This window comes from Rhinoraja longicauda, chromosome 19 (genome assembly GCF_053455715.1).
Source record: "Rhinoraja longicauda isolate Sanriku21f chromosome 19, sRhiLon1.1, whole genome shotgun sequence".
NCBI lineage: Eukaryota > Metazoa > Chordata > Chondrichthyes > Rajiformes > Arhynchobatidae > Rhinoraja > Rhinoraja longicauda.
This window is the reverse complement of record NC_135971.1, coordinates 22,420,255-22,448,029: the sequence shown is the minus strand read 5'-3', so window position 1 is coordinate 22,448,029 and position 27,775 is coordinate 22,420,255. Positions and strand designations below refer to the sequence as shown.

Below are 27,775 nucleotides of genomic sequence, written 5' to 3'. Positions count from 1 at the left end.
TGAGAGGAATAGATCGGGTCGACGCACAGAGTCTCTTGCCCAGAGTAGGTGGAATCGAGGACCAGAGGACACAGGTTCAAGGTGAAGGGGAAAAGATTTAATAGGAATCTGAGGGGTAACGTTTTTCACACAGAGGGTGGTGGGTGTGTGGAACGAGCTGCCGGAGGAGGTAGTTGAGGCTGGGACTATCCCAACGTTCAAGAAGCAGTTAGACAGGTACATGGATAGGAAAAAAAAACCTGCAGATGCTGGTTTAAATCGAAGGTAGACACAAAAAGCCTGAGTAACTCAGCGGGTCAGGCAGCATCTCGGGAGAGAAGGAATGGGTGACGTTTCGGGTCGAGGCCCTTCTTCAGACTGATGTCAGGGGAGGGGGCGGGACAAAGATAGAATGTAGTTGGAGACAGGAAAACTAGTGGAAGAACTGGGAAGGGGGAAGGGATGGAGAGGGAAAGCAGGGACTATCTGAAGTTGGAGAAGTCAATGTTCATACCGCTGGGGTGTATGTAAGCTGCCCAAGCGAAAGATGAGGTGCTGTTCCTCCAATTTGCGCTGGGCCTCACTCTGACAGTGGTGGAGGCCCAGGACAGAAATGGGACAGGTTTGGAGGGATATGGGTCAAACTCCCACAGGTGGGACTAGTGTAGCTGGGACATGTTGGCCGGTGTGGGCAAGTTGGCCCAAAGGGCCTGTTTCCGTGCTGTGTCACTCTGTGACTTTATGACTTTAACAGCTTGGCTCCAGTCCATAGGATTCAGTTTCCAACCTTCTACCTGCCCAGGAGTCATTACCATGCAAAAGCCATTGCAATTTAGTTTAGTTTAGTTGAGTGATACAGTGCAGAAACAGGCCCTTCGGCCCATCGAGTCCATGCCGACCAGTGATCCCCCATGCACCAGATTTTAGACTTTAGAGATACAGCGCGGAAAAAGGCCCTTCGGCCCATTGAGTCCGTGCCGACCAGCGATCACCCCGTACACAAGTTCTATCCTACATGCACGAGGCACAATTTACAGAAGCCAATTAACCTACAAACCTGCACCATCACACACACACGCACACACACGCACTCGTGCATGAATGCACGTACACAGACACGCACACACACACACGCACACACACACACGCACACACACGCACGCAGACAGACACACACGCACGCAAGCACGCATGCACGCACACACACACGCACATGCACACGCTCACACACACATGGATGCACACACACGCACACACGCACGCACGCACTCGCGCACGCAAGCACGCACACAGACACGCACACGCATGCAAACACGCATGCACGCACGCACACAGACACACACACACACACACACACACACACACACACAAAAACACACATGCACACACACACACACACACACACACACACATGCACACACACACACACACACACACAAAAACACACATGCACACACACACACACACACACACACACATACGCGCACACACACACACACACACACACACACACACACACACACACACACACACAAAAACACACATGCACACACACACACACACACATACGCACACACACACACACACACACACACACACACGCATGCATGCACACACACACACGTGGTCGGGATGGAACCCGGGTCTCTGGCGCTGTGAGGCACCGTGCCGCCCTCTTTGTGATGATGGTGTTGGCGGCGTGTTATCCAGAGTGGGATTACCGTCAGTATCCAGGTGCTGCCCACGCTGTCCGAACAATTCTTCTTCCATTCTAAAATTAAAATCTATACCGTTCTGTTGGCAGAATTCCAAGAATGTACAGTTTTACCAGAATTTGTGGAAAAGCGAGAAGGTATTAGTTCGACAGTTCAAAATCCCTGACATTGCAGAGTAAGTCAATCTTGCAAACAGAATTATTCTGTAGCTTTGAAATCTCTCCCTCCCTCTCTATCTCTCTCTCTCCCTCCCTCCCTCTCTCACTCTCTTTCTCACTCTCTTTCTCCCTCTCTCTCCCTCTCCCTCTCTCATTCTTTCTCACTCCCCCTCTCCCTTTCCATCCCTTTCCCTCCCTCTCCCTCTCCCCCTCTCCCTCTCCCATTACCTTTCCATATCCCTCCCTCCCTCTCCCTCCCTCCCTCCCTCTCCCAATCCCTCTCCCACTACCTTTCCATCTCCCTCCCCCTCCCCCTCCCTCTCTCTCTCTCTCTCTCTCTCTCTCTCTCTCTCTCTCTCTCTCTCTCTCTCTCTCTCTCTCTCTCTCTCTCTCTCTCTCCCTCTCTCTCTCTCTCTCTCTCTCTCTCTCTCTCTCTCTCTCTCTCTCTCTCTCTCTCTCTCTCTCTCCCTCCCTCCCTCTCCTCTCCCACTACCTTTCCATCTCCCTCCCTCCCTCCCTCCCTCCCCCCCCCTCCCACACTCCTCCCTCCCTCCCTCCCTCCCTCCTCTCCCTTTCCACCTCCCTCCCTATCTCCCTCCCTCTCTCTCCCTCTCTCTCACTCCCTCTCTCCTCTCTCCTCTCTGTCTCTCTCCAACAGATTGCCCCATCTATTCAAAACTGGCAGCTTATAGCCCAACCGTGTGAACATTGAATTCTCCAATTTTAAATGAACCACCTTGCCTCTCTTTCCCGAGCTCCCATTTGCCCACGATCCCGCCCCAGTCACCCCACCCCTCGCCTCCCATCCCCCACTCTCCCCTTCCCCTCTCCCCTGACCCCCCTTACAAGGTCAGAAGGAATAGCAGCAGAATTAGGGCCATTCGGCCCATCGAGTCCACTCCGCCATTCAATCATGGCCGATCTATCTCCCCCCCTCCCAACCCCATTCTCCTGCCTTCTCCCCATAACCCTGACACCCGCACTGATCAACAATCGATCTATCTCTGCCTTAAGTATATCCACTGACTTGATCTCCACAGCCTTCTGTGGCAATGGATTCCACAGATTCACCACCCACTAACTAAAGAAATTCCTCCTCATCTCCTTCCCAAAGGAACGCCCTTTAATTCTGAGGCCGTGCCCTCTGGTCCTAGACTCTCCCACTAGTGGGAACATCCTCTCCACATCCACTCTATCCGGGCCACTCACTATTCTGTACGTTTCAATGAGGTCCCCCCCCCCTTCACCCTTCTAAACTCCAGCCAATATCCTCCTTCTCTGTGGCTTTCCATTTCATTCCTCCTGGACTCTCCTTATCTAATACACTTTTATCTCCTTATCATCTCCAGCCTTTTTCACTCACTCTACGCACCGTCCAATTTTTACTTTAGAGATACAGTGCGGAAACAGGCCCTTCGGCCCACCGGGTCCGCTCCGACCAGCGATCCCCGCACACTAAACACCATCCTACACACGCACTAGGGGCAAGGTACAATCTTTACCGAAGCCAATGGACCAACAAAGCTGAAGGTCTTTGGGGCGTGGGAGGAAACCGGAGCACCCGGAGAAAACCCACGCGGGTCACGGGGAGAACGTGCAAACTCCGCACCGTGGTCGGGATGGAACCCGGGACTCTGGGACCGTGAGGGCAGCGACTCTACCGCTGCGCCACCGCGCCGCCCTCGAGCATATTGGAGGAACCCAGCCCGACCCACCCACCACTACCATTTCAAGGAGAGCGTGCAAACTCCACACAGACAGTGTCCGTGGTCAGGATAGACAATAGACCATAGACAATAGACCATAGGCAATCGACAATAGACCATAGACCATAGGCAATCGACAATAGACCATAGACAATAGGCAATAGGCAATAGGCAATAGACAATAGACAATAGGTGCAGGAGGAGGCCATTCGGCCCTTCGAGCCAGCACCGCCATTCAATGTGATCATGGCTGATCATCCACAATCAGTACCCCGTTCCTGCCTTCTCCCCATACCCCCTGACTCCGCTATCCTTAAGAGCTCTATCTAGCTCTCTCTTGAATGCATTCAGAGAATTGGCCCTCCACTGCCTTCTGGGGCAGAGAATGCACAGATTTACAACTCTCTGACTGAAAAAGTTTATCCTCATCTCGTTCTAAATGGCCGACCCCTTATTGTTAAACTGTGTGGCCCCTGGTTCTGGACTCCCCCAACATTGGAACATGTTTCCTGCCACTAACGTGTCCAACCCTTAATAATCTTATACGTTTCGATAAGATCCCCTCTCATCCTTCTAAATTCCAGTGTATACAAGCCTAGTCGCTCCAGTCTTTCAACGTATGACAGTCCCGCCGTTCTGGGAATTATCGAACTCAGTGCCAATGTGCGTCCGCCATTGTTACTCCAATCGAAAGACAAAACATGATTGGTGCAGGGTGATGGTGTTGGGGGCAGCGATATGTTTGTTCCAAGGGAAGGCCCACCCTACAAGCAGCACGGTGGCACAGCGGGTAGAGCCGCTGCCTCACAGCGCCAGAGACCCGGGTTCGATCCCGACCACGGGCGCCGTCTGTACGGAGTTTGCACGCTCTCCCCGTGACCTGCGTGGGTTTTCTCCGGGTGCTCCGGTTTCCTCCCACACTCCAAAGACGTGTAGGTTTGTAGGTTAATTGGCTCAGTATAAATGTAAACTGTCCCTAGTGTGTGTGTAGGATAGTGTTAGTCTGGTCGGAGCGGACTCGGTGGGCCGAAGGGCCTGTTTCCACGCTGTATCTCTAAAACTAAAATAACTTTCTACAATCTCCGTCGGTGTAATTTATCAGCTACGTATTAATAGACACCAAACGCCGGAGTAACTCAGCGGGACAGGCAGCATCTCTGGAGAGAAGGAATGGGCGACGTTTCGGGTCGAGACCTTCTTCAGACTGAGAGTCAGGGGAGAGGGAAACGAGAGGTATAGACGGTTCTTGGGACAAATGAATGAAAGATATGCAAACAGCGGCAATAAATCAAGGAAATGTGGAACCCACAATGGTCCATTGTTGGCTGTGGGGAAGGTGATCACAACAGTGGAACTCAACAGGACGACAATGAAACTAGCACGACGACTAGAGTGGGGGAGGGGATGGAGAGAGAGAGGGAAAGCAAGGGTTTACTTGAAGTGAGAGAAGTCAATGTTCGTACCGCTGGGGTGTGAGCTGCCCAAGCGAAATATGAGGTGCTGTTCCTCCAATTTGCGCTGGCCTCACTCTGACAGTGGAGGAGGCCCAGGACAGAGAGGTCAGTGCGGGAGTGGGAGGGGGAGTTCAAGTGTTTGGCAACCGGGAGATCAGGTCGACCCGAAACGTCACCGGCTCCTTCTCTCCAGAGACGCTGCCTGTCCCGCTGAGTTACTCCGGCATTTTGTGTCTATCGTCGGTGTAGACCAGCATCTGGCAGTTCCTTCCTACAGAGCGAGATACTGGTGTTGAGGGTGAAGTCTAACCTTTCTCCTCTCTTCCAAACAGGCCGGGGAACTGGCGGATCGATGCCGAATCAACGGTTTTCCAATGTCCCGCGTTTCTGCTGAATTTGAAGTCAAGGAGTTTGGTAACTATCTGCTCGATTAAAACAGCGATCGCCCGTTCACCCACTAGTTCCACGTTATCCACTTTCCCATCCACTCCCTGACACACGTCGTCCCTTTGGTGCTAATGGAAGGAGTTTCATTGATTATTAAGGGGTTGGACACGTTAGCGGCAGGAAACATGTTCCCAATGTTGGGGAGTCCAGAACCAGGGGCCACACAGTTTAAGAATAAGGGGTCGGCCATTTAGAACGGAGATGAGGAAAAACGTTTTCAGTCAGAGAGTTGTGAATCTGTGGAATTCTCTGCCTCAGAAGGCAGTGGAGGCCAATTCTCTGAATACATTCAAGAGAGAGCTAGATAGAGCTCTTAAGGATAGCGGAGTCAGGGGGTATGGGGAGAAGGCAGGAACGGGGTACTGATTGAGGGTGATCAGCCATGATCACATTGAATGGCGGTGCTGGCTTGAAGGGCCGAATGGCCTCCTCCTGCACCTATTGTCTATTGTCTATTGTCTATTGAAATTGGTGTTATATTTTTAAAGTTATTCACATTTTAAGTTTAAATCTATCTCCTAGGGAGGGAGGGAGTGGAGGGGAGGGGGGGAGGAGGGAGAATAAGGGGGGGATGAGGGGGATGGAGTGTGGGGGGGAAGGGGGAGGAAAGGGGGAGGGAGGGAGTTAAGGGGGAGGGAGAGGAGGAGAGGGGAGGGGGAAAGGGGAGGGGGATAGAGGGAGGGGGAGGGAGGGGGAGTGGGGAGGGGGAGGGGGAGGGGGAGGGGGAGGGGGAGGGGGAGGGGGGGGAGGGGGAGGGGGAGGGGGGAGGGGGAGGGGGAGGAGAGGGTGCTGCACCAATGCAGGAGAGGTTTGGGCCCAACGGGTCCACTTGGTCTAGTATTATAATAATTTTGTGTATTTCTGTGATAACACGAATGATTTTCATTGCCATTGCCAATTCCTCGAGTCATAGAGTGATACAGTGTGGAAACCGGGTCTTTCAAGGTGAAGGGGAAAAGATTTAATAGGAATCTGAGGGGTAACTTATTCACACAGAGGGCGGTGGGTGTGTGGAACGAGCTGCCGGAGGAGGTAGTTGAGGCTGGGACTATCCCAACGTTTAAGAAGCAGTTAGACAGGTACATGTATAGGACGGGTTTGGAGGGATATGGGCCAAATGCAGGCAGGTGGGACTGGTGTGGGCAAGCTGGGCCGAAGGGACTCCATGACTCCATATGTCAAATACCCACACCAGCCAACATGCCCCATCTACACCAGTCCCACCCGCCCGCGTATGGTCCATATCCCTCCAAACCTGTCCTGTTCCCCCTCCCCTGACTCTCAGTCCGAAGAAGGGTCTCGACCCGAAACGTCACCCATTCCTTCTCTCCAGAGATGCTGCCTGACCCGCTGAGTTACTCCAGCTTTTTGTGTCGATCTTTGGTTCAAACCAGCGCCTGCAGTCCCTTCCAACACTATCCATGTACCTACCTCACCTTGCGATAGTCCCTGCCTCAACTAATTCCTTATAGTCCCCAACAAGAAATTCTGTTGTCTGCAAATACCAATCAGTAAACGTTTTCTTCAATCAAATTTTGTTTCCAAAGTTTTGCCCAGTTTCAAAGTCGAGCTGAGGTCTAAAGAAATGTATTATCTGATCTCAAGCGAGGAATTTACATTCAAAATCGTAGCAAGGTCAGTGAAGACTGGATTCATTAATCTGTTGTTTTTATACCTCTTATAAGTTCATTAGTCATAAGTAGTAATAACTAGTTCAGCGGGGCAGCACGGTGGCGCAGCGGTAGAGTTGCTGCCTCACAGCGCCGGAGACCCGGGTTCCTTCCCGACTACGGGTGCTGTCTGTACGGAGTTTGTACGTTCTCCCCGTGACCTCGTGGGTTTTCTCCGGGTGCTCCGGTTTCCGCCCACACTCCGAAGACGTGTACGTTTGTAGGTTAATTGGCTTCGGTAAAAATTGCAAACTGTGCCTGGCCTATGTATGAATGGGATAGTGTTAGTGTGCGGGGATCGCTGGTCGGCGCGGACCCGGTGGGCCGAAGGGCCTGTTTCCACGCTGTATCTCTAAACTAAAGAAATAACGTTCCTAAGTGCACGCCAGCAGCATCCTAAATAATGGGGACAACTTTACCGAAGCAAATTAACCGACAAACCCGCACGTCTTTGGAGCGTGGGAGGAAACCGGAGCGCCCGGAGAAAACCCACGCAGGTCACGGGGAGGCTCGATGGTAATCTCGTATTGTGTTTCCGCCGACTGGTTGGCACCAAAGATACTAGAGGGGCAAGATGGACCACTCCGTTGAAATCGCCTATACTGAAGTGTAGTACGCAAAGGAGCGTAACGTCCGCCATTTTAGTAAGCAAACCCCGCCGTTCGCTCTGCCTCTCGCAGTGTAATCAGTGTTTTGGGGGAACAGTGTGTGTGATGATACCATTAAAATGCAGAATATATCTCATCTATCAACTCACAGATTTTTGTTATTTTTCTTTTTAAATAGACAATAGACAATAGGTGCAGGAGGAGGCCATTCAGCCCTTCGAGCCAGCACCGCCATTCACTGTGATCGTGGCTGATCATTCACATTCAGCACCCCGTTCCTGCCTTCTCCCCGTACCCCCTGACTCAGCTATCTTTAAGAGCTCTATCTAGATCTCTCTTGAAAGCATTCAGAGAATTGGCCTCCATTGCCTTCTGAGGCAGAGAATTCCACACATTCACAACTCTCTGACTGAAAAGGTTTTTCCTCCTCTCTGTTCTAAATGGCCGACCCCTTATTCTTAAACTGTGTGGCCCCTGGTTCAGGAATCCCCCAACATCGGGAACATGTTTCCTGCCTCTAGCGTGTCCAATCCCTTAATAATCCCTCAATTCACAGATTTTTGTTATTTTTCTTTTGAAATGTTTCTGCAAGTTCCTGCCTACTAAAATGGCCGCCGTGACCTACTGCGGTTTTTACGGTCGAGTGGTCTATCTTGCTCCTCTAGTATCTTTGGTTGGCACGCAACCAAAAGCCTTTCACTGCACCTAATTTTCACTGCACCTGTAGCCAGTCAACCTACAAACCCGCACGTCTTTGGAGTGTGGGAGGAAACCGGAGCACCCGGAGAAAACCCGCGCAGGTCACGGGGGGAACGTGCAAACTCCGTGCAGACAGCGCCTGCGGTCGGGATGGAACCCGGGTCTCTGGCGCCGTGAGGCAGCAACTCTACCGCCGCGCCACCGTGCCGCCCCCTCATATTCGAAGCTGAATTTCTATTAGGTGAGGTTTCCGCGGAAGGTGATCATTGCAATACACCTGGTGTGAGTGCCCTCACCTGTTGTCTGTCTGTTGCAGCCACACGTTTGGGAAAAGAGTGACAGGGATGGCGTACGTGAGGTTTGCCATCATAGACGAGGAAAAGAACAAAATCTATCTCGCAGGATTGGAGCAACAACTCCAGGTGTGTAAACATCTGCCGCCCACCGCCACACCTGTCCGTAAGAAGTTCATAGAAACATAGAAAATAGGTGCAGGGGGAGGCCATTCGGCCCTTCGAGCCAGCACCGCCATTCATTGTGATCATGGCTGATCATCCACAATCAGTACCCCGTGCCTGCCTTCTCCCCACACCCCTTGATTCCGCTAGCCCCCAGAGCTCTATCTAACTCTCTCTTAAATCCATCCAGTGAATCGGCCTCCACTGCCCTCTGTGGCAGAGAATTCCACAAATTCACAACTGTCTGGGTGGAAAGGTTTTTTCCTCATCTCAGTTTTAAATGGCCTCCCCTTTATTCTTAGACTGTGTGTGTGCGGCCCCTAGTTCTGGACTCCCCCGACATTGGGAACATTTTTCCCGCATCTAGCTTGTCCAGTCCTCTTCTAATTCTATACGTTTCTATAAGTTCACGAGTTGTCGGGGAAGAATTAGGCCATTTGGCCCATCGAGTCCGCTCCGAATCTCTGCCTCCGAATCCCATTCTCCTGCCTTCTCCCCATAATCCTTGCCACCAGTTCGAATCAAGAATTTGTCTATCTCTGCCTTAAAAATATCCACTGACTTGGCCTCCACAGCCCTCTGTGTCGATGAGTTCCACAGATTAACTACCCTCTGAGTTAAGAAGTTCCTCCTCACCTCCTTTCTAAAAGAGCGAGATCTCGGAGAAAACCCACGCCGGTCACGGGGAGAACGTGCAAACTCCGTACAGACGGCGTACAGAGGATCGAACCCGGGTCTCTGGCGCCGTGAGGCAGTAACTCTACCGCTGCGCCACCATGCCACCTAGAGGAACGTGGGCCAAATGCAGGCTGTAGACAATAGACAATAGACAATAGGTGCAGGAGGAGGCCATTCGGCCCTTCGAGCCTGTACGCACCACCATTCAATGTGATCATGGCTGATCATTCTCAATCAGTACCCCGTTCCTGCCCTCTCCACATACCCCCTGAGTCCGCTATCCTTAAGAGCTCTAACAAGCTCTCTCTTGAATGCATTCAGAGACTTGGCCTCCACTGCCTTCTGAGGCAGTGAATTAATGTAGTTGTGCAGGGATCGCTGGTCGGCGCGGACTCGGTGGGCCGAAGGGCCTGTTTCCACGCTGCATCTCTAAACTAAACTGAACTAATCTAAAGCAAATAATACCGCAGAAACAGACAGATATTTTTTCTTAAGACAGACACAAAAAGCTGGAGTAACTCAGCAGGACAGGCAGCATCTCCTGGGTCTCATCCATTGTCAGAGTGTGGCTAAACCCAAATTGGAGGAACAGCATCTCATATTTCACTTGGGTAGCTCAAAGAGGTCCTTCTGCAGTTGTACAGGCCCCTAATGAGACCGCACCTGGAGTACTGTGTGCAGTTTTGGTCTCCAAATTTGAGGAAGGATATTCTTGCTATTGAGGGCGTGCAGCGTAGGTTCATTCCCGGAATGGGGGGACTGTCGTATGTTTAAAGACTGGAGCGACTTGGCTTGTCTACACTGGAATTTAGAAGGATGAGAGGGGATCTTATCGAAACGTATAAGATTATTAAGGGATTGGAGGCAGGAAACATTTTCCCAATGTTGGGGGAGTCCAGATCCAGGGGCCACAGTTTAAGAATAAGGGGTGGGCCATTTGGAACGGAGATGAGGAAAAACATTTTCATTCATTCTGTGGAATTCTCTGCCTCAGAAGGCAGTGGAGGCCAATTCTCTGGATGCTTTCAAGAGCGCGTTAGATAGAGCTCTTAAGGATAGCGGAGTCAGGGGGTATGGGGAGAGGGCAGGAACGGGGTAATGATTGTGAATGATCAGCCATTATCACATTGAATGTCGGGTGCTGGCTCGAAGGGCCGAATGGCCTCCTCCTGCACCTATTGTCTATTGTCTATTGATTTCTCTAACTTAAGGTAGCACCGGCATTCCCTCTCTCTCCATTCCTCCCCCACCCAAGTCGCACCAGCTTCTCGTTCTCACCCAGCACACAGCTGACAACGGCCTGTTTCTTTCATCGTCGTTACTTTTTCGCACTTCTTTCATTCCTTGTTCTCTATCTCTCCACATCACCTGTGTCTCCTGTATCTCTCGTTTCCCTTATCCCTGACATCAGTCTGAAGAAGGGTCTCGACCCGAAACGTCGCCCGTTCCTTCTCTCCGGAGATGCAGCCCGACCCGCTGAGTGACTCCAGCATTTTGTGTCCCTCTCTTCGGTGTCAACCAGCCAGCGTTCGTCTGCGGTTCCTTGCGAGATGTTTTTTGCTTTTGTTTTCAGATGGAGAGGGGAGAGGCAGAATCCTCACTAAAGAGCCAGAGTATATTGCAAAGTCACCCCTCGATAAGTTTGAGTGAGCTTGTGGGACATCATCTCTATGTCGCCATGACCGTCTTTGAAACATCCAGTAAGTGAGATCGCTAATAATCTTAATCATAATCACAATCACACTTTAGGGCGGCACGGTAGCGCAGCGGTAGAGTTGCTGCTTTACAGCGAATGCAGCGCCGGAGACTCAGGTTCGATCCTGACTACGGGTGCTGCACTGTAAGGAGTTTGTACGTTCTCCCCGTGACCTGCGTGGGTTTTCTCCAAGATCTTCGGTTTCCTCCCACACTCCAAAGACGTACAGGTATGTAGGTTAATTGGCTGGGTAAATGTAAAAATTGTCCCTAGTGGGTGTAGGATAGTGTTAATGTACGGGGATCGCTGGGCGGCACGGACTTGGAGGGCCAAAAAGGCCTGTTTCCGGCTGTATATATATGATATGATATGATATTTACTAGCCAAGTATGTTTTGCAACGTACGAGGATTTCCATTTGCCGTATAGTCACACCAATAAAAAGCAACAGGACCCACAACATACATATTAACATGAACATCCACCACAGTGACCCCTCCACATTCCTCACTGTGATGGAAGGCCACAAAAGAGTTCAGTCTCTTCCCTTCTTTGTTCTCGGGGGCCTCGAACCTTCCGTTGACGGGACGATCTTGACTCCCGTAGCCGGCGGCGTTCGGACGCTCCGCGTCGAGGGCGATCAAGCTCCTGCATCGGGGGGGAATCTCAGCTCCCCCCGTGCCGGGCGATCTACCCCGGGTCAGGGCTGGTCGAACCTCGTGCGGTTTGGAGCTTCCCGACATCGGTCTCTACCCGAGACCGCCAGCTCAATAGACAATAGACAATAGGTGCAGGAGGAGGCCATTCGGCCCTTCGAGCCAGCACCACCATTCAATGTGATCATGGCTGATCATTCTCAATCAGTACCCCGTTCCTGCCTTCTCCCCATACCCCCTCACTCCGCTATCCTGAAGAGCTCTATCCAGCTCTCTCTTGAAAGCATCCAACGAACTGGCCTCCACTGCCTTCTGAGGCAGAGAATTCCACAGATTCACAACTCTCTGACTGAAAAAGTTTTTCCTCATCTCAGTTCTAAATGGCCTACCCCTTATTCTTAAACTGTGTGTGGCCCCTGGTTCTGGACTCCCCCAACATTGGGAACATGTTTCCTGACTCTAACATGTCCAACCCCTTAATAATCTTATACGTTTCGATAAGATCTCCTCTCATCCTTCTAAATTCCAGTGTGTACAAGCCTAGCCGCTCCAGTCTTTCAACATATGACAGTCCCGCCATTCCAGGAATTAACCTAGTAATCCTACACTGCACGCCCTCAATAGCAAGAATATTGAGCTCAAGAGCTTCTCGATGTTGAAGGCCGTGGTTGGAGCGTCGATCCCAGGCAAGGGATCGCAGGCTCCGACGGTAAGTCCAGGCCCCGCGGTGGGGCTCAAAGTCAGTCCCGAGCAAGGCCGCCAGCCCCACGATGTTAGGCCGCAGAGCGACCGGAGATACGACCCGGAAAACAATCGCATCTCCGGCAAGGTAAGAGATTGGAAACAAGTTTCAAACAGTCGTCCATCGATTGAGATCGAAGCCCTCAGTCCTTCATAGGTGGCTAATTCTACAGCTTACACCCCAGCGGTATGAATATTGAAGACAGACACAAAAAGCTGGAGTAACTCAGCCAGTGGGACAGGCAGCGTCTCTGGAGTGAAGGGATGCCTGACGTCACCCGTTCCTTCTCCCCAGAGACGCCGCCTGTCCCGCTGTGTTACTCCAGCATTTTTGCATCGTGCCGCACCCATGATAAGGGAATGACGTTTAGTGCAAGGTAAAGCCAGTAAAGTCTGATCAAGGATAGTCTGAGGGTCTCCAGTGAGGTGGATAGTAGTTCAGCACTGCTCTCTGGTTGTGGTGGGATGGTTCAGTCGCCTGATAACAGCCGGGAAGAAACTGCCCCTGAATCTGGAGCTGTGCGTTTTCACACTTCTGTACCTCTTGCCCGATGGGAGAGGGGAGAAGAGGGAGTGGCCGGGGGTGAGACTGGTCCTTGATGATGCTGCTGGCCTTGCCGAGGCAGCGTGAGGTGTAGATGGAGTCGGTGGAAGGCAGGTTGGTTTGTGTGACGGTCTGGGCTGCGTCCACAACTCACCTCCATTCTATATTTGTGTGCTGTTCTACGTTCGATGCTAGTCTCATCACTGCTGGCTGAAGATAGAAACAGAAAGCTGGAGTTCGTAACTCAGCGGGACGGGCAGCACCTCTGGAGAGAAGGAATGGGCGACGTTTCGGGCCGAGACCCTTCTTCAGACTGAGAGTCATGGGAAAGGGAAATGGGAGACACAGACAATGATGTGGCAAATCAAATTCCTCGTATGTTGCAAAACATACTTAGCTAATAAATATAGACGGTGATGTGGAGAGACACAGAACGATGAATGAAAGACGTGCAACAAAGTAACGACGATAAAGGAAACAGGCCGTTGTTAGCTGTGTGCTGGGTGAGAACGAGAAGCTGGTGCGACCTGGGTGGGGGAGGGATGGAGAGAGAGGGAATGCCGGGGTTACTTGAAGTTAGAGGAATCAATATTCATACCACTGCCCAGGCCCACACAAGTCTCACCAGCTTTTCGTTCTCACCCCACGACCAGCCAACGACGGCCTGCTTCTTTTACCATCGTTAGATTTAGAGGTACAGCGCGGAAACAGGCCCTTCGGCCCACCGAGTCCGCGCCGCCCAGCGATCCCCGCGCACTAACACTATCCTACACACACTCGGGACAATTTTTACATTTACCCAGTCAATTAACCTACGAACCTGCACGTCTTTGTGGTGTGGGAGGAAACCGAAGATCTCGGAGAAAACCCACGCAGGTCACGGGGAGAACGTACAAACTCCGTACGGACGGCGCCCGTAGTCAGGATCGAACCTGAGTCTCCGGCGCTGCATTCGCTGTAAGGCGGCAACTCTACCGCCGCGCCACCGTGCCGCCGTTACTTTTCTTGCACATCTTTCACTCGTTGTTCAAAATCTCCCCACATCACCGCCTGTATCTCTCGTTTCCCTCTCCCTTTGGCCCTCGGTCTGAGGAAGGGTCTCGGCCCGAAACGTCGCCCATTCCTTCTGTCCGGAGATGCTCTCCTGTGCCGCTGAGTTACTCCGGCTTTTTGTGACTAACTTCGGTGATAAACTGTCGCCTGCGTTTCCTTCCCACACATTCAGTCACCGCTCGCTCCTGTTTTCAATGCAGGTGGGCAGATGGAGGAACTGGAGGTTAGCCACATCCAGTTTGTTTCCACCCCATACGTCATCGATTTATCACGGACGATCAGCTACTTCACCCCTCGGTTGCCTTTCAACGTTCTGGTGAGTATTATGTCGGCCGGCTGCAACCAAGTGTGTCTTGGCCAAAGAAATTGGTTTAGTTTAGCTTAGTTTGGAGCAACAGCGCGGAAACAGGCCCTTTCGGCCCACCGGGTCCGCGCCGACCAGCGATCCCCGCACACATTAAAACTATCCTACACCCACTAGGGACAATTTTTACATTTATATCAAGCCAATTAACCTACAAACCCACACGTCTATCAATTCACAGATTTTTGTTATTTTTCTTTGTAAATGTTTCTGCAAGTTCCTGCCGACTAAAATGGCGCCGTGACGTACTACGGTTTTTAGGGTCGAGTGGTCTATCTTGCTCCTCTAGTATCTTTGGTTGGCACGCAACAAAAGCTTTTCATTGCACCTAATTTTCACTGCACCTGTAGCCAATTAACCTACAAACCTGTACGTCTTTGGAGTGTGAGAGGAAACTCGAAGATCTCGGAGAAAACCCACGCAGGTCACAAGGGGAAAACGTACAAACTCCGTACAGACGGCACCCGTGGTCGGGATCGAACCCGGGTCTCCAGCGCTGCATTCGCTGTAAGGCAGCAACTCTACCGCTGCGCCACCTAAGATATTTTTTATCGCAGATTGGCGCAAAATGCTGGAGCAACTCAGCGGGACAGGCAGCATCTCCGGGGGGGGGAGAAGGGATGGGTGACGTTTCGGGTGAAGACCCTTCTTCAGACTGAGAGTCAGGGGAAGGGAATCCAGAAACCGGAGGTGCAAAGGGACTTGGGAGTGCTGGTGCAAGATTCCCAAAAGGGTTAGTCTGCAAGTCGAATCGGTAGTAAAGAAAGCCTACCTGCGATCCCCACACACATTAACACTATCCTACACCCACTAGGGACAATTTTTACATTTATATCAAGCCAATTAACTTACAAACCCACACGTCTATCAATTCACAGATTTTTGTTATTTTTCTTTTTAAACGTTTCTGCAAGTTCCTGCCGACTAAAATGGCGCCGTGACGTACTACGGTTTTTAGGGTCGAGTGGTCTATCTTGCTCCTCTAGTATCTTTGGTTGGCACGCAACAAAAGCTTGTCACTGCACCTAATTTTCACTGCACCTGTAGCCAATTAACCTACAAACCTGCACGTCTTTGGAGTGTGGGAGGAAACCGGAGATCTCGGAGAAAACCCACGCAGGTCACGGGGAAGTGCGTACAAACTCCGTACAGACAGCGCCCGCAGTCGGGATCGAACCCGTGTCTCCGGCGCTGCGTTCGCTGTAAGGCGGCAACTCTACCGCTACGCCACCGTGACCGCCCTAAAAATGTTCAGTCATAAATTCATAAGTTCGTAATGAATTATGAATTTACTATTAACAATAATAATAAATAAATAATAATTATTATAAATAATAATGATAAATAATATTAGGTACAGTAAGTACAGTAAATAACTCTCTGCTCCCATCAGGCAGTAGTTATAGTAGTTTCCCAAGTTCACATCTTAGAAGCAGAATGAGGCCATTCGGCCCATCAAGTCTACTCCGCCATTCAATCACGGCTGATCCATCTCTCCCTCCCAACCCCATTCTCCTGCCTTCTCCCCATAACCCCCGACACCCGTACTAATCAAGAATCTATCTGTCTCTGCCTTCAAAGACGTTCTCCCCGTGACCTGCGCAGGTTTTCTCCGAGACCTTCGGTTTCCTCCCACACTCCAAAGACGTGCAGGTTTGCAGGTGAATTGGCTCGGTGTAAATGTTAAAAATCGTCCCTAGTGGGCGTGTGGGATAGTGTTAGTGTGCGGGGATCGCTGGTCGGCGCGGACCCGGTGGGCCGAAGGGCCTGTTTCCGCGCTGTATCTCTAAACTAAACTAAACTAAACCAAAACTTAAGGTTGATGGGAAATCTCAATGAAAATGGAATAGAAAGGAACTGCAGATGCCGGTCTATACCAAAGACAGGCCCAAAGTGCTGGAGTAACTTAGAGGGTCAGGCAGCATCTCTGGACAACCTTTAGAAAAACTTTTTTTTTAAATTTAGAAAATGATTTTTGGAAAACTAAAATGGAGATCCATTTTCCTCAGATATCCTGCCTGAGCTTCTCCAGCACTGTGCGTCTCCCTTTAAAAATCGCAATGCCTCTCTCATCACTGAGTTTAGTTTAGTTTCGTTTACAATTCCCGTCCACCATTCACTGCAATCAAGTCGTCCACAGTTTTTGTGATACAGGATAAATGGAATAATGTTTGGTGCAAGATAAAGTGCTGCAAAGTCCGATCAGAGATAGTCCGAGGGTCTCCAGTGAGGTGGATAGTAGTTCAGCACTGCTCTCTGGTTGTGGTGGGATGGTTCAGTTGCCTGATAACAGCCGGGAAGAAACTGCCCCTGAATCTGGAGGTGTGCGTTTTCACACTTCTGTACCTTTTGCCCGATGGGAGAGGGGAGAAGAGGGAGTGGCCGGGGGTGAGACTGGTCCTCGATTATGCTGGTGGCCTTGCCGAGGCAGCGTGAGGTGTGGATGGAGTCGGTGGAAGGGAGATTGGTTTGTGTGATGGTCTGGGCTGCTGGCCTTGCCGAGGCAGCGTGAGGTGTGGATGGAGTCGGTGGAAGGGAGATTGGTTTGTGTGATGGTCTGGGCTGCTGGCCTTGCTGAGGCAGCGTGAGGTGTGGATGGAGTCGGTGGAAGGGAGATCGGTTTGTGCGATGGTCTGGGCTGTGTCCACAATTCACAATTCACTGCAATGAAGCCCTCGACAGCGTACCGATACAGGGCAAAGGGAATAACTTTTAGTGCAAGATAAAGTCCGATTAAAGATAGTCCGAGGGTCTTCAATGAAGGTAGATGGGAGGTTAGGACTGCTCTTTAGTTGTGGTAGGATGGTTCAGTTTGATGGGAGAGGGATGGAGAGAGGATGTTCCCCCAGAGAGTTGTGAATCTGTGGAATTCTCTGCCACAGAAGGCAGTGGAGGCCAATTCACTGGATGGTTTCAAGAGAGAGTTAGAGTTAGCTCTTAGGGCTAACGGAATAAAGGGATATGGGGAGAAGGCAGGAACGGGGCGCTGATTGTGAATGATCAGCCATGATGAAGGGATTAAAAGTACCATTAGCGAATTTGCAAATGATACAAAGCTGGGTGGTAGTGTGAACTGTGAGGAAGATGCTATGAGGTTGCAGGGTGACTTGGACAGGTTGTGTGAGTGGGCGGATGCATGGCAGATGCAGTTTAATGTGGATAAGTGCGAGGTTATCCACTTTGGTGGTAAGAATAGGAAGGCACAGTATTATCTGGATGGTGTCAAGTTAGGAAAAGGGGACGTACAACGAGATCTGGGTGTCCTAGTGCATCAGTCACTGAAAGGAAGCATGCAGGTACAGCAGGCAATGAAGAAAGCCAATGGAATGTTGGCCTTCATAACAAGAGGAGTTGAGTATAATAATAATAATAATAATGCATTTTATTTATATAGCGCTTTTCATATACTCAAAGACGCTTTACAGAGATTTTGAGAACATAGGGAAATTAATAAATAGATAAATAAGTAAATAAATAAATGAACAGAGAAAGGAGACAGAAGGTGAGGTGACCTTCAGTGGTTGAAGGCAGTGCTGAACAGGTGAGACTTCAGTGATGTTTTGAATGTGGTGAGTGAGGGGGAGTCTCTAACGGTTTGGGGTAGTGAGTTCCATAGGGTGGGAGCAGCGATGGAGAAAGCCCTGTCCCCCCAGGATCTGAGTTTGGTCCGGATGTGGGGGGATAGGAGATTGGCAGCGGCAGAGCGGAGGGTGCAGGTGGGAGTGTGCCTGTGGAGGAGGTCGGTCAGGTAGGATGGGGCCAGGTTATGGAGGGCTTTGTATGTTATGAGGAGGATTTTGTACTGGATTCTCTGGGGGATGGGGAGCCAGTGGAGTTTATAAAGGACGGGGGTGATATGGTCACGGATCGGGGTGTGGGTGAGTAGACGGGCAGCGGAGTTTTGAATGTATTGAAGTTTATTGATGATTTTTGAGGGTGCGCCATAGAGGAGGCTGTTGCAGTAGTCCAGACGGGAGGTGATGAAGGCGTGGATGAGGGTTTCTGCAGCTGTGGAGGAGAGGGATGGACGGAGACGGGCAATGTTTTTGAGTATAGGAGCAAAGAGGCCCTTCTGCAATTGTACAGGGCCCTAGTGAGACCGCACCTGGAGTACTGTGTGCAGTTTTGGTCTCCAAATATGAGGAAGGATATTCTTACTATTGAGGGCGTGCAGCATAGGTTTACTAGGTTAATTCCCGGAATGGCGGGACTGTCGTATGTTGAAAGACTGGATAGACTAGGCTTGTATACACTGGAATTTAGAAGGATGAGAGGAGATCTTATCGAAACGTATAAGATTATTAATGGGTTGGAAACATGTTCCCAATGTTGGGGGAGTCCAGAACCAGGGGCCACAGTTTAAGAATAAGGGGTAGGCCGTTTAGAACGGAGATGAGGAAAAACCTTTTCAGTCAGAGAGTTGTGAATCTGTGGAATTCTCTGCCTCAGAAGGCAGTGGAGGCCAATTCTCTGAATGCATTCAAGAGAGAGCTAGATAGAGCTCTTAAGGATAGCGGAGTCAGGGGGTATGGGGAGAAGGCAGGAACGGGGTACTGATTGAGAATGATCAGCCATGATCACATTGAATGGCGGTGCTGGCTCGAAGGGCCGAATAGCCTACTCCTGCACCTATTGTCTATTGTCTATTGTCTATGATCATATTGAATGGCGATGCTGGCTCGAAGGGTCACCTATTATAGCTTCCATGCTTCGAAGAGAAGAGGGAGTGACCGGGGTGAGACTGGTCCTTGATGATGCTGGCGGTCTTGCCGAGGCTGCGTGAGGTGTCTGTGAGGATCCTGGCGACTCGACTGGAAGCTTTGCTGACGTCCGCTGTGGGTTTATGCCGTCACGCTGCCAATTTGAGGAAGGACGTCCTTGCTATTGAGGCAGTGCAGCGTAGGTTCACCAGGTTAATCCCCGGGATGGCGGGACTGTCGTATGAGGAAAGATTGGAAAGACTGGGCTTGTATTCACTGCAGTTTCGAAGGATGAGAGGGGATCTTAGAAAAAACATTATAAAAGGACTGGACAAGCTAGATGCAGGAAAAATGTTCCCAATGTTGGGGGAGTCCAGAACCAGGGGCCACACACACAGTCTAAGAATAAAGGGGAGCCCATTTAAAACTGAGGTGAGAGGAAACCTTTTCACCCAGATAGATGTGAATTTGTGGAATTCTCTGCCACAGAGGGCAGTGGAGGCCAAATCACTGGATGAATTTAAAAAGAGAGTTCGATACAGCTCTAGGGGCTAGTGGAATCAAGGGATACGGGGAGAAGGCAGGCACGGGTTACTGATTGTGGATGATCAACCATGATCACAATGAATGGCGGTGTTGGCTCAAAGGGCCAAATGGCCTCCTCCTGCACCTGTTCTATGTTTCTAGGTCCGGGTAACATATCCTGATGGGTCTCCTGCCAGCAGAGTTCCTGTTCGATTAGAGGGACTCGAGCGTTTCAATACAAAAGAAGATGGAATGGTTTTATTACCCATGTCACCACCGTCCGACAAAGAGACTTTTGAAATCAAGGTAAGAAAATAACGTGACAAATAAGATGGTCAAAAAGCCTTTCAGCACATTGGCCTTCATCAGTCAGAGGACTGAGTCTAGAAGTTGGGAGGTCATGATGTAGTCACATAAGGCGTTGGTGAGGCTGCATTTAGAGTATTGTGTTCAATTCTGGGCACCGTGTTAAGTAAAAGATGTTCCACGAGGGTTGCCAACTGTCCCTTATTAGCTGAGACATTACTTATATTGGGCTAAATTCCTTTGTCCCATATGCGACCGCCCTTGTCCCATTTTAGGGCCGAGGGCGGAGGGGGGGGGCGCGCTGTAGGCCCGGACATTGTAGGCACGGACACTGTAGGCCCGGGGGCTGCTGTAGGCCCAGAAACTGTACGCCCGGACACCGTAGGCACGGACACTGTATGCCCGGACACTGTAGGCCCAGATACTGTAGGCACAGACACTGTAGGCCGGGACACTGTAGGCCCAGGGGCCGCAGTAGGCCCAGACACTGTACGCCCGGACACTGTAGGCCGGGACACTGTAGGCCCGGACTCTGTAGGCCCGGAAACTGTAGGCCCAGGAGCTGCAGTAGGCCCGGAGGCCCAGAGGCCAGGGCGCCGCCTAACCAAGGTTGCCTAGCAACCCGCCTTCCGGCCTGGGCGGCCGCCACTGATGGAGCGGGAGCACGTGGCCACTGGCTGGGTGAGGTCACGTGGGGCGCGGGGCGGTGACGTCACCTTTTGTCCCTTATTTGGGAGTGAGAGAGTTGGCAACCCCTATGTCTCACCAGCCACCCCATTTAGAGTCATCGAGTGATACAGCACTGAAACAGGCCCTTCGGCCCAACCGCCCATCATTTCAAGCTGGAAAGGGTTCAGAGAAGATTCTTGAGGATGTTGCCAGGACTAGAGGGTGTGAGCTACAGGGAGAGGTTGAGCCAGGCTGGGTCTCTATTCCTTGGAGCGCAGGAGGATGAGAGGTGATCTTATTCAGGTGTACAAAATCATGAGAGGAATAGGTCGGGTAGATGCACAGAGTCTCTTGCCCAGAGTAGGGGATCGAGGACCAGAGGACATAGATTTAAAGTGAGGGGGGGAAAGATTTAATAGGAATCTGAAGGGTAACTTTTTTCATGCAGAAGTTGGTGTGTGTGTGGAACGAGCTGCCAGAGAAGGCAGTTGAGGCTGGGACTATTGGATCATTTAAGAAACAGTCAGACAGATGCATTGATAGGTTAAGTTTGCAGGTGCTATGGGACAACCACAGGCAGGTGGTGGGACTAATGTAGCTGGGACATGTTGGCTGGTGTTGGCAGGTTGGGCCAAAGGGCATGTTTCCACGCCATATTTGACTCTATGACTCTAAATGGGGTGGCTGGTAGGACAACTTCCTGACACACAGCGAGTAGTGTGGCCTGGAACGAGCTACCAGGGGTGGTGGTGGAGGCAGATAACCATAACCCAATCCAACCTAACCCAACTCAACCCAACCCATCCCAACTCAACCCAACCCAATCCAACTCAACCCAAACCCAACCTAACTCAACCCAATCTAACCCAAACCAACGCAACTCATCCCAACCCAACTCATACCAACCCAACCCAACCCAACTCAACCCAACTCAACCCAACTCAAACTAACCTAACCCAACCCAACTCAACCCAACCTAACTCAACCCAACTAAACCCAAGTCAAACCAACCCGATCCAACCTAACTCAACCCAACCCAACCTAACTCAACCCAACCCAACCCAACTCATACCAACCCAACCCATCCCAAACCAACCCAACCCAACTCAAACCAACCCAACTCAAACCAACCCAACCCAACCCAACTCAACCTAACTCATACCAACCCAACCCAACCCAACCCAACCCAACTCAACCCAATCCAACTCAACCCAACTAAACCCAACTCAAACCAACCCAACCCAACCTAACTCAACCCAACCCAATCTAACTCAACCCAACCCAACCCAACTCATACCAACCCAACCCAACCCAACATAAACCAACCCAACCCAACTCAAACCAACCCAACCCAACTCATACCAACCCAACTCATACCAACCCAACTCAACCCAACCCAACTCAAACCAACCCAACCCAACCCAACCCAATTCAACCTAACTCATACAAACCCAATCCAACCCAACTCATACCAACCCAACTCAACCCAACCCAACCCAACCCAACCCAACTCAACCCAAAACCAAAACCAAACCCAACAAAACTCCCCGCCAGGTAATCGCTGGAGATGGGACGGATGGGGAGAATGGTGAAGCACGGAAGACAATTCACATGTACCAGTCAGAGAACAAGAACTATCTCCACATCACGTCCTCACCGGATGTGCTTGATGTTGACAGTCTGCTGTCTGCTGATATCAGAGTCGTTACAGCAGCGAACGCCGGGACAGTCAAGTGCTATTACTATCTGGTGAGTGCTAACATTCTCATTGCCTTCTGCGGTCAAAGTCGACAACAAGGTTCACACCAACATACAGTGACAATGGTGCTTTATTGCTCACACATGCAACTGCACCGTGAAATTCTTTTTGCATATATTACACATGCGGGCGCCATCATTTTTGGCGCCCGTTATTCCGAGTCTAACGTCGGATCAGCCCGCGCGTTCGATGTGCTGGAGCAGTTCCCGCGAACCCACGTCCCCTCCTCTCCTCGCCCCGGCCATCTTTGTGTCCCAGGGGGCACCTCATCCAGCTGACCTTGAAGGCGCTGAAGGCATTACCCCGGTTCACCCTCCCACCGGCCCTCGCCCCTCGCGTCCCACGTCTCCATCTGCTTCCCAGTTACGCCGTGCACGTGTGTATGTGTGTATGTGTGTATGTGTGTGTGTGTACATGTTAATGTGTGTTTGTGTGTGTGCGCGCGTGCGCGCTTTTGTGTACATGACAGTGTGTGTGTGTGTGTGTGTGTGTGTGTGTGTGTGTGTGTGTGTGTGTGTGGGTGTTTGTGTGTGTGTGCGCGCGCGCGAGTGTATACATGACAATGAGTGCGCGCATGTGTGTGTGAGTGTGTGTGTGTGTGTGTGTGTGTTAATATGTGCATGTTTGTGAGTGTGTGTGTGCGTGTGTTTGTGTGTGAATATGTGCATGTTTGTGAGTGTGTGTGTATATGTGTGTGTGAGTGTGTGTGTGTGTGTGTGTGAAGATGTGCATGTTTGTGAGTGTGTTTGTATATGTGTGTGTGTGTGTGTGTGAGTGTGTGTGCGAATACGTGCATATTTGAGAGTGTGTGTGTATATGTGTGCGTGTGCATGTGTTTGTGTGTGAATATGTGCATGTTTGTGAGTGTGTGCGTATGTGTGTGTATGTGTGTGTGTGTGAATATGTGCATGTTTTGAGTGTGTGTGTGTATATGTGCGTGTGTGTGTGTGAATATGTGCATGTTTGTGAGTGTGTGTGTATGTGTGTGTGTGCGTGTGTTTGTGTGTGAATATGTGCATGTTTGTGAGTGTGTGTGTATATGTGTGTGTGAGTGTGTGTGTGTGTGTGTGTGAAGATGTGCATGTTTGTGAGTGTGTTTGTATATGTGTGTGTGTGTGTGTGTGAGTGTGTGTGCGAATACGTGCATATTTGAGAGTGTGTGTGTATATGTGTGCGTGTGCATGTGTTTGTGTGTGAATATGTGCATGTTTGTGAGTGTGTGCGTATGTGTGTGTATGTGTGTGTGTGTGAATATGTGCATGTTTTGAGTGTGTGTGTGTATATGTGCGTGTGTGTGTGTGAATATGTGCATGTTTGTGAGTGTGTGTGTATGTGTGTGTGTGCGTGTGTTTGTGTGTGAATATGTGCATGTTTGTGAGTGTGTGTGTATATGTGTGTGTGAGTGTGTGTGTGTGTGAATATGTGCATGTTTCTGGTGTGTTTGTATATGTGTGTGTGTGTGTGAGTGTGTGCGAATACGTGCATATTTGAGAGTGTGTGTGTATATGTGTGCGTGTGCATGTGTTTGTGTGTGAATATGTGCATGTTTGTGAGTGTGTGTGTGTGTGTGTGTGTGTGTGTGAATATGTGCATGTTTTGAGTGCGTGTGTGTATATGTGCGTGTGTGTGTGTGTGTGTGTGTGTGTGAATATGTGCATGTTTTGAGTGCGTGTGTGTATATGTGCGTGTGTGTGTGTGTGAATATGTGCATGTTTGTGAGCTTGTGTGTATATGTGTGTGTGCGTGTGTTTGTGTGTGAATATGAGCATGTTTGTGAGTGTGTGTGTATATGTGCGTGTGTGTATGTGAGTGTGTGTGTGTGTGAATATGCATGTTTGTGAGTGTGTGTATATGTGCGTGTGTGCGTGTGTTTGTGTGTGAATACGTGCATGTTTGTGAGTGTGTGTGTATATGTGCGTGCAAGTGTTTGTGTGTGAATATGTGCATGATTATGAGTGTGTGTGCATGTGCTTGTGAGTGGGTGTGAATGTATGCATGTGTGTGTGTGTGTGTGTGTGAACACATACGCCCAGGCACGGAAATGCATACAAAAGTGAGCGTACACATGTGTCACGCGCACCGGCACGCTGAATCTCTGGGGACACGTATGGTGAGGTGGCTGCTGTGATCGTACACGTGTGGCACGGTGGCGCAGCGGTAGAGTTGCAGTCTTACAGCGCTTGCAGCACCGGAGACCCGGGTTCGATCCCGACTACGAGTGTCGTCTGTACGGAGCTTGCACGTTCTCCCCGTGACCTGCGTGGGTTTTCCCCCGAGATCTCCGGTTTCCTCCCGCACTCCAAAGACGCGCAAGGTTTGCAGGTTAATTGGCTTGGTGTAAGTGTCAATGGTCCCGAGTGTGTGCGAGGTGTGGTGTCAGTGTGCGGGGATCGCTGGTCGGCGCGGACGCGGTGGGCCGAAGGGCCCGTTTCCGCACTGTATCTCTAAACTGAACTGAACTGGAACAAACTGCTGCTCTCTGCGTAGATCATAAGCAAAGGCAAGGTTGTGAAAATGGGCCACGTGCAGAAATCAGAACTGACCAAGCTCACTGTGCCCGTGAGTGTGGAGATGGTCCCGTCCGTCCGCCTCGTCCTCTACTACTTCATCACTGTCGGTGGCAAGACAGAGATGGTCGCAAACTCCGCCTGGATCGATGTGAAAGATGTCTGTGAGGCGCAGGTGGGATTAGAAACATAAAATTGTCCCTCTGTGCGTGTGTGCGCGTGTGTGCGCGTGTGTGCGCGCGTGTGTGCGCGTGCAGGGTACCGTGAGTGTGCGGCGGGGATCGCCGGTTGGCGCGGATTCGGCGGGCCGAAGGGCCTGTTTCCGCGCTGCCTCTCCACATAGAAACACAGACAATAGGTGCAGGAGGAGGCCGCTCGACCCTTCGAGCCAGCACCGCCATTCAATGTGATCACGGCTGATCGCCCACAATCAGTGCCCCGTTCCTGCTTTCTCCCCACATCCCTTGATTCCGTTAGCCCTAAGAGCTAAATCTTGAAAGCATCCAGTGAATTGGCCTCCACTGCCTTCTGTGGCAGAGAATTCCACAGATTCACAACTCTGGGTGGAAAAGGTTTTTCCTCATCTCAGTCCAAAATGGCCGACCCCTTATTCTTAAACTGTGTGTGACCCCTGGTTGTGGACTCCCCCAACATCGGGAACATTTTTCCTGCCTCTAACCTGTCCAATCCCTTAAGAATTTTTTATGTTCCTATGAGATCCTTCTGTGTTTCAAGTAGCATGTTCGGAGGATAGTTAATGTTATCCCACTTTTCAAGAAAGGAGCGAGAGAGAAATCGGGGATGGTGGGAAAGATGCTGGAGTCAATTATTAAAGAGGTAATAACGGTGCATTAGGATAGCAGTAAAAGGATAAGTCCAAGTCAGCATGGATTTATGAAAGGGAAATCATGCTTGACTAACCTTCTGGAATTTTATGAGGATGTGACAAGTAAAATGGATGAAGGGGAGCCAGTGGATGTAGTGTATCTAGACTTTCAGAAAGCCTTTGATAAGGTCCCGCACGGGAGATTGGTGAGTAAAATTAGAGCACATGGTATTGGGGGTAGGGTGTTGACATGGATAGAAAATTGGTTGGCAGACAGGAAGCAAAGAGTAGGAGTAAACGGGTCCTTTTCAAAATGGCAGGCAGTGGCGAGTGGAGTGCCGCAAGGCTCGGTGTTGGGGCCGCAACTGTTTACCATATATATTAATGATTTGGAAGAGGGAATTAGAAGCAACACTAGCAAGTTTGCGGATGACACAAAGCTGGGTGGCAGTGTGAACTGCGAAGAGGATGTTAGGAGGTTGCAGGGTGACCTGGACAGGTTGAGTGAGTGGGCAGATGCGTGGCAGATGCAGTATAATATAGATAAATGTGAGGTTATCCACTTTGGAGGCAAAAACAAGGAGGCAGATTATTATCTCAATGGTGTTAGGTTAGGTAAGGGGGAGGTGCAGCGAGACCTGGGTGTCCTTGTACACCAGTCACTGAAAGTTGGTGTGTAGGTACAGCAGGCAGTGAAGAAAGCTAACTTCATAACGTTGGCCTTCATAACGAGAGGATTTCAATATTAGAGTGAAGAGGTCCTTCTGCAGTTGTATAGAGCCCTGGTAAGGCCACATCTGGAGTATTGTGTACAGTTTTGGTAATTTGAGGAAGGACATCCTTGTAATTGAGGCAGTGCAGCGTAGGTTCACGAGATTAATCCCTGGGATGTCGGGACTGTCACATGAGGAACAATTGAAAAGACTAGGCTTGTATTCACTGGAGTTTAGAAGGATGAGAGTGGATCTTATAGAAACATTTAAAGTTATAAAAGGACTGGACAAGCTAGACGCAGGAAAAATGTTCCCAATGTTGGGGGAGTCCAGAACCAGGGGCCACACAGTCTTAGAATAAAGGGGAGGTCATTCAAAACTGAGGTGAGAAGGAACTTATTCACCCAGAGAGTTGTGAATTTGTGGAATTTTCTGCCACAGAAGGCAATGGAAGCCAAATCATTGGATGGATTTAAGAGAGAGTTAGATAGAGCTCTAGGGGCTAGTGGAATCAAGGGATATGGGGAGAAGGCAGGCACGGGTTACTGATTGTGGACGATCAGCCATGATCACAATGAATGGCGGTGCTGGCTCGAGGGCCTGATATGTAGATATATAGAAAATAGGTGCAGGAGTAGGCCATTCGGCCCTTCGAGCCAGCTGATCATCCAGAATCAGGATCCCATCCCTGCTTTCTCCCCATATCCCTTGATTCTGTTAGGCCTAAGAGCTAAACTAAAGTAAACTAAAGATATTGTCAAGCTGGAAAGGGTTCAGAAAAGATTTACCAGGATGTTGCCCGGACTAGAGGGTGTGAGCTACAGGGAGAGGTTGAGCAGGCTGGGTCTCTATTCCTCGGAGCGCAGGAGGATGAGGGGAGGTGTACAGAATCATGAGGGGAATAGATCGCGTAGACACACAGAGTCTCTTGCCCAGAGTAGGGGAATCGAGGACCAGAGGACATAGGTTTAAGGGGAGGGGGGGAAAGATTTAATAGGAATCTGAGGGATAACTTTTTCACACAGAGGGCGGTGGGTGTGTGGAACGAGCTGCCAGAGGAGGTAGTTGAGGCTGGGACTATCCTAACGTTTAAGGAACAGTTAGACAGGTACATGGATAGGACAGAATATGGACCAAGCTCGGGC

The 27,775-nt window shown here is 50.5% G+C and overlaps 1 protein-coding gene across 1 annotated transcript in view; it reads left to right on the top strand.

Moving 5' to 3' along the window:
* Positions 1-27,775, top strand: part of LOC144603196 (complement C4-like) — a 127,285-nt gene that overhangs the window by 8,615 nt on the left and 90,895 nt on the right. Inside the window, 10 exon segments of the mRNA XM_078416376.1 lie at positions 1,784-1,869; positions 5,345-5,370; positions 5,373-5,426; positions 7,007-7,094; positions 8,753-8,858; positions 11,146-11,272; positions 14,462-14,577; positions 20,013-20,156; positions 22,380-22,574; positions 25,072-25,266. Coding sequence (XP_078272502.1) covers positions 1,784-1,869; positions 5,345-5,370; positions 5,373-5,426; positions 7,007-7,094; positions 8,753-8,858; positions 11,146-11,272; positions 14,462-14,577; positions 20,013-20,156; positions 22,380-22,574; positions 25,072-25,266 — 1,137 coding nt within the window.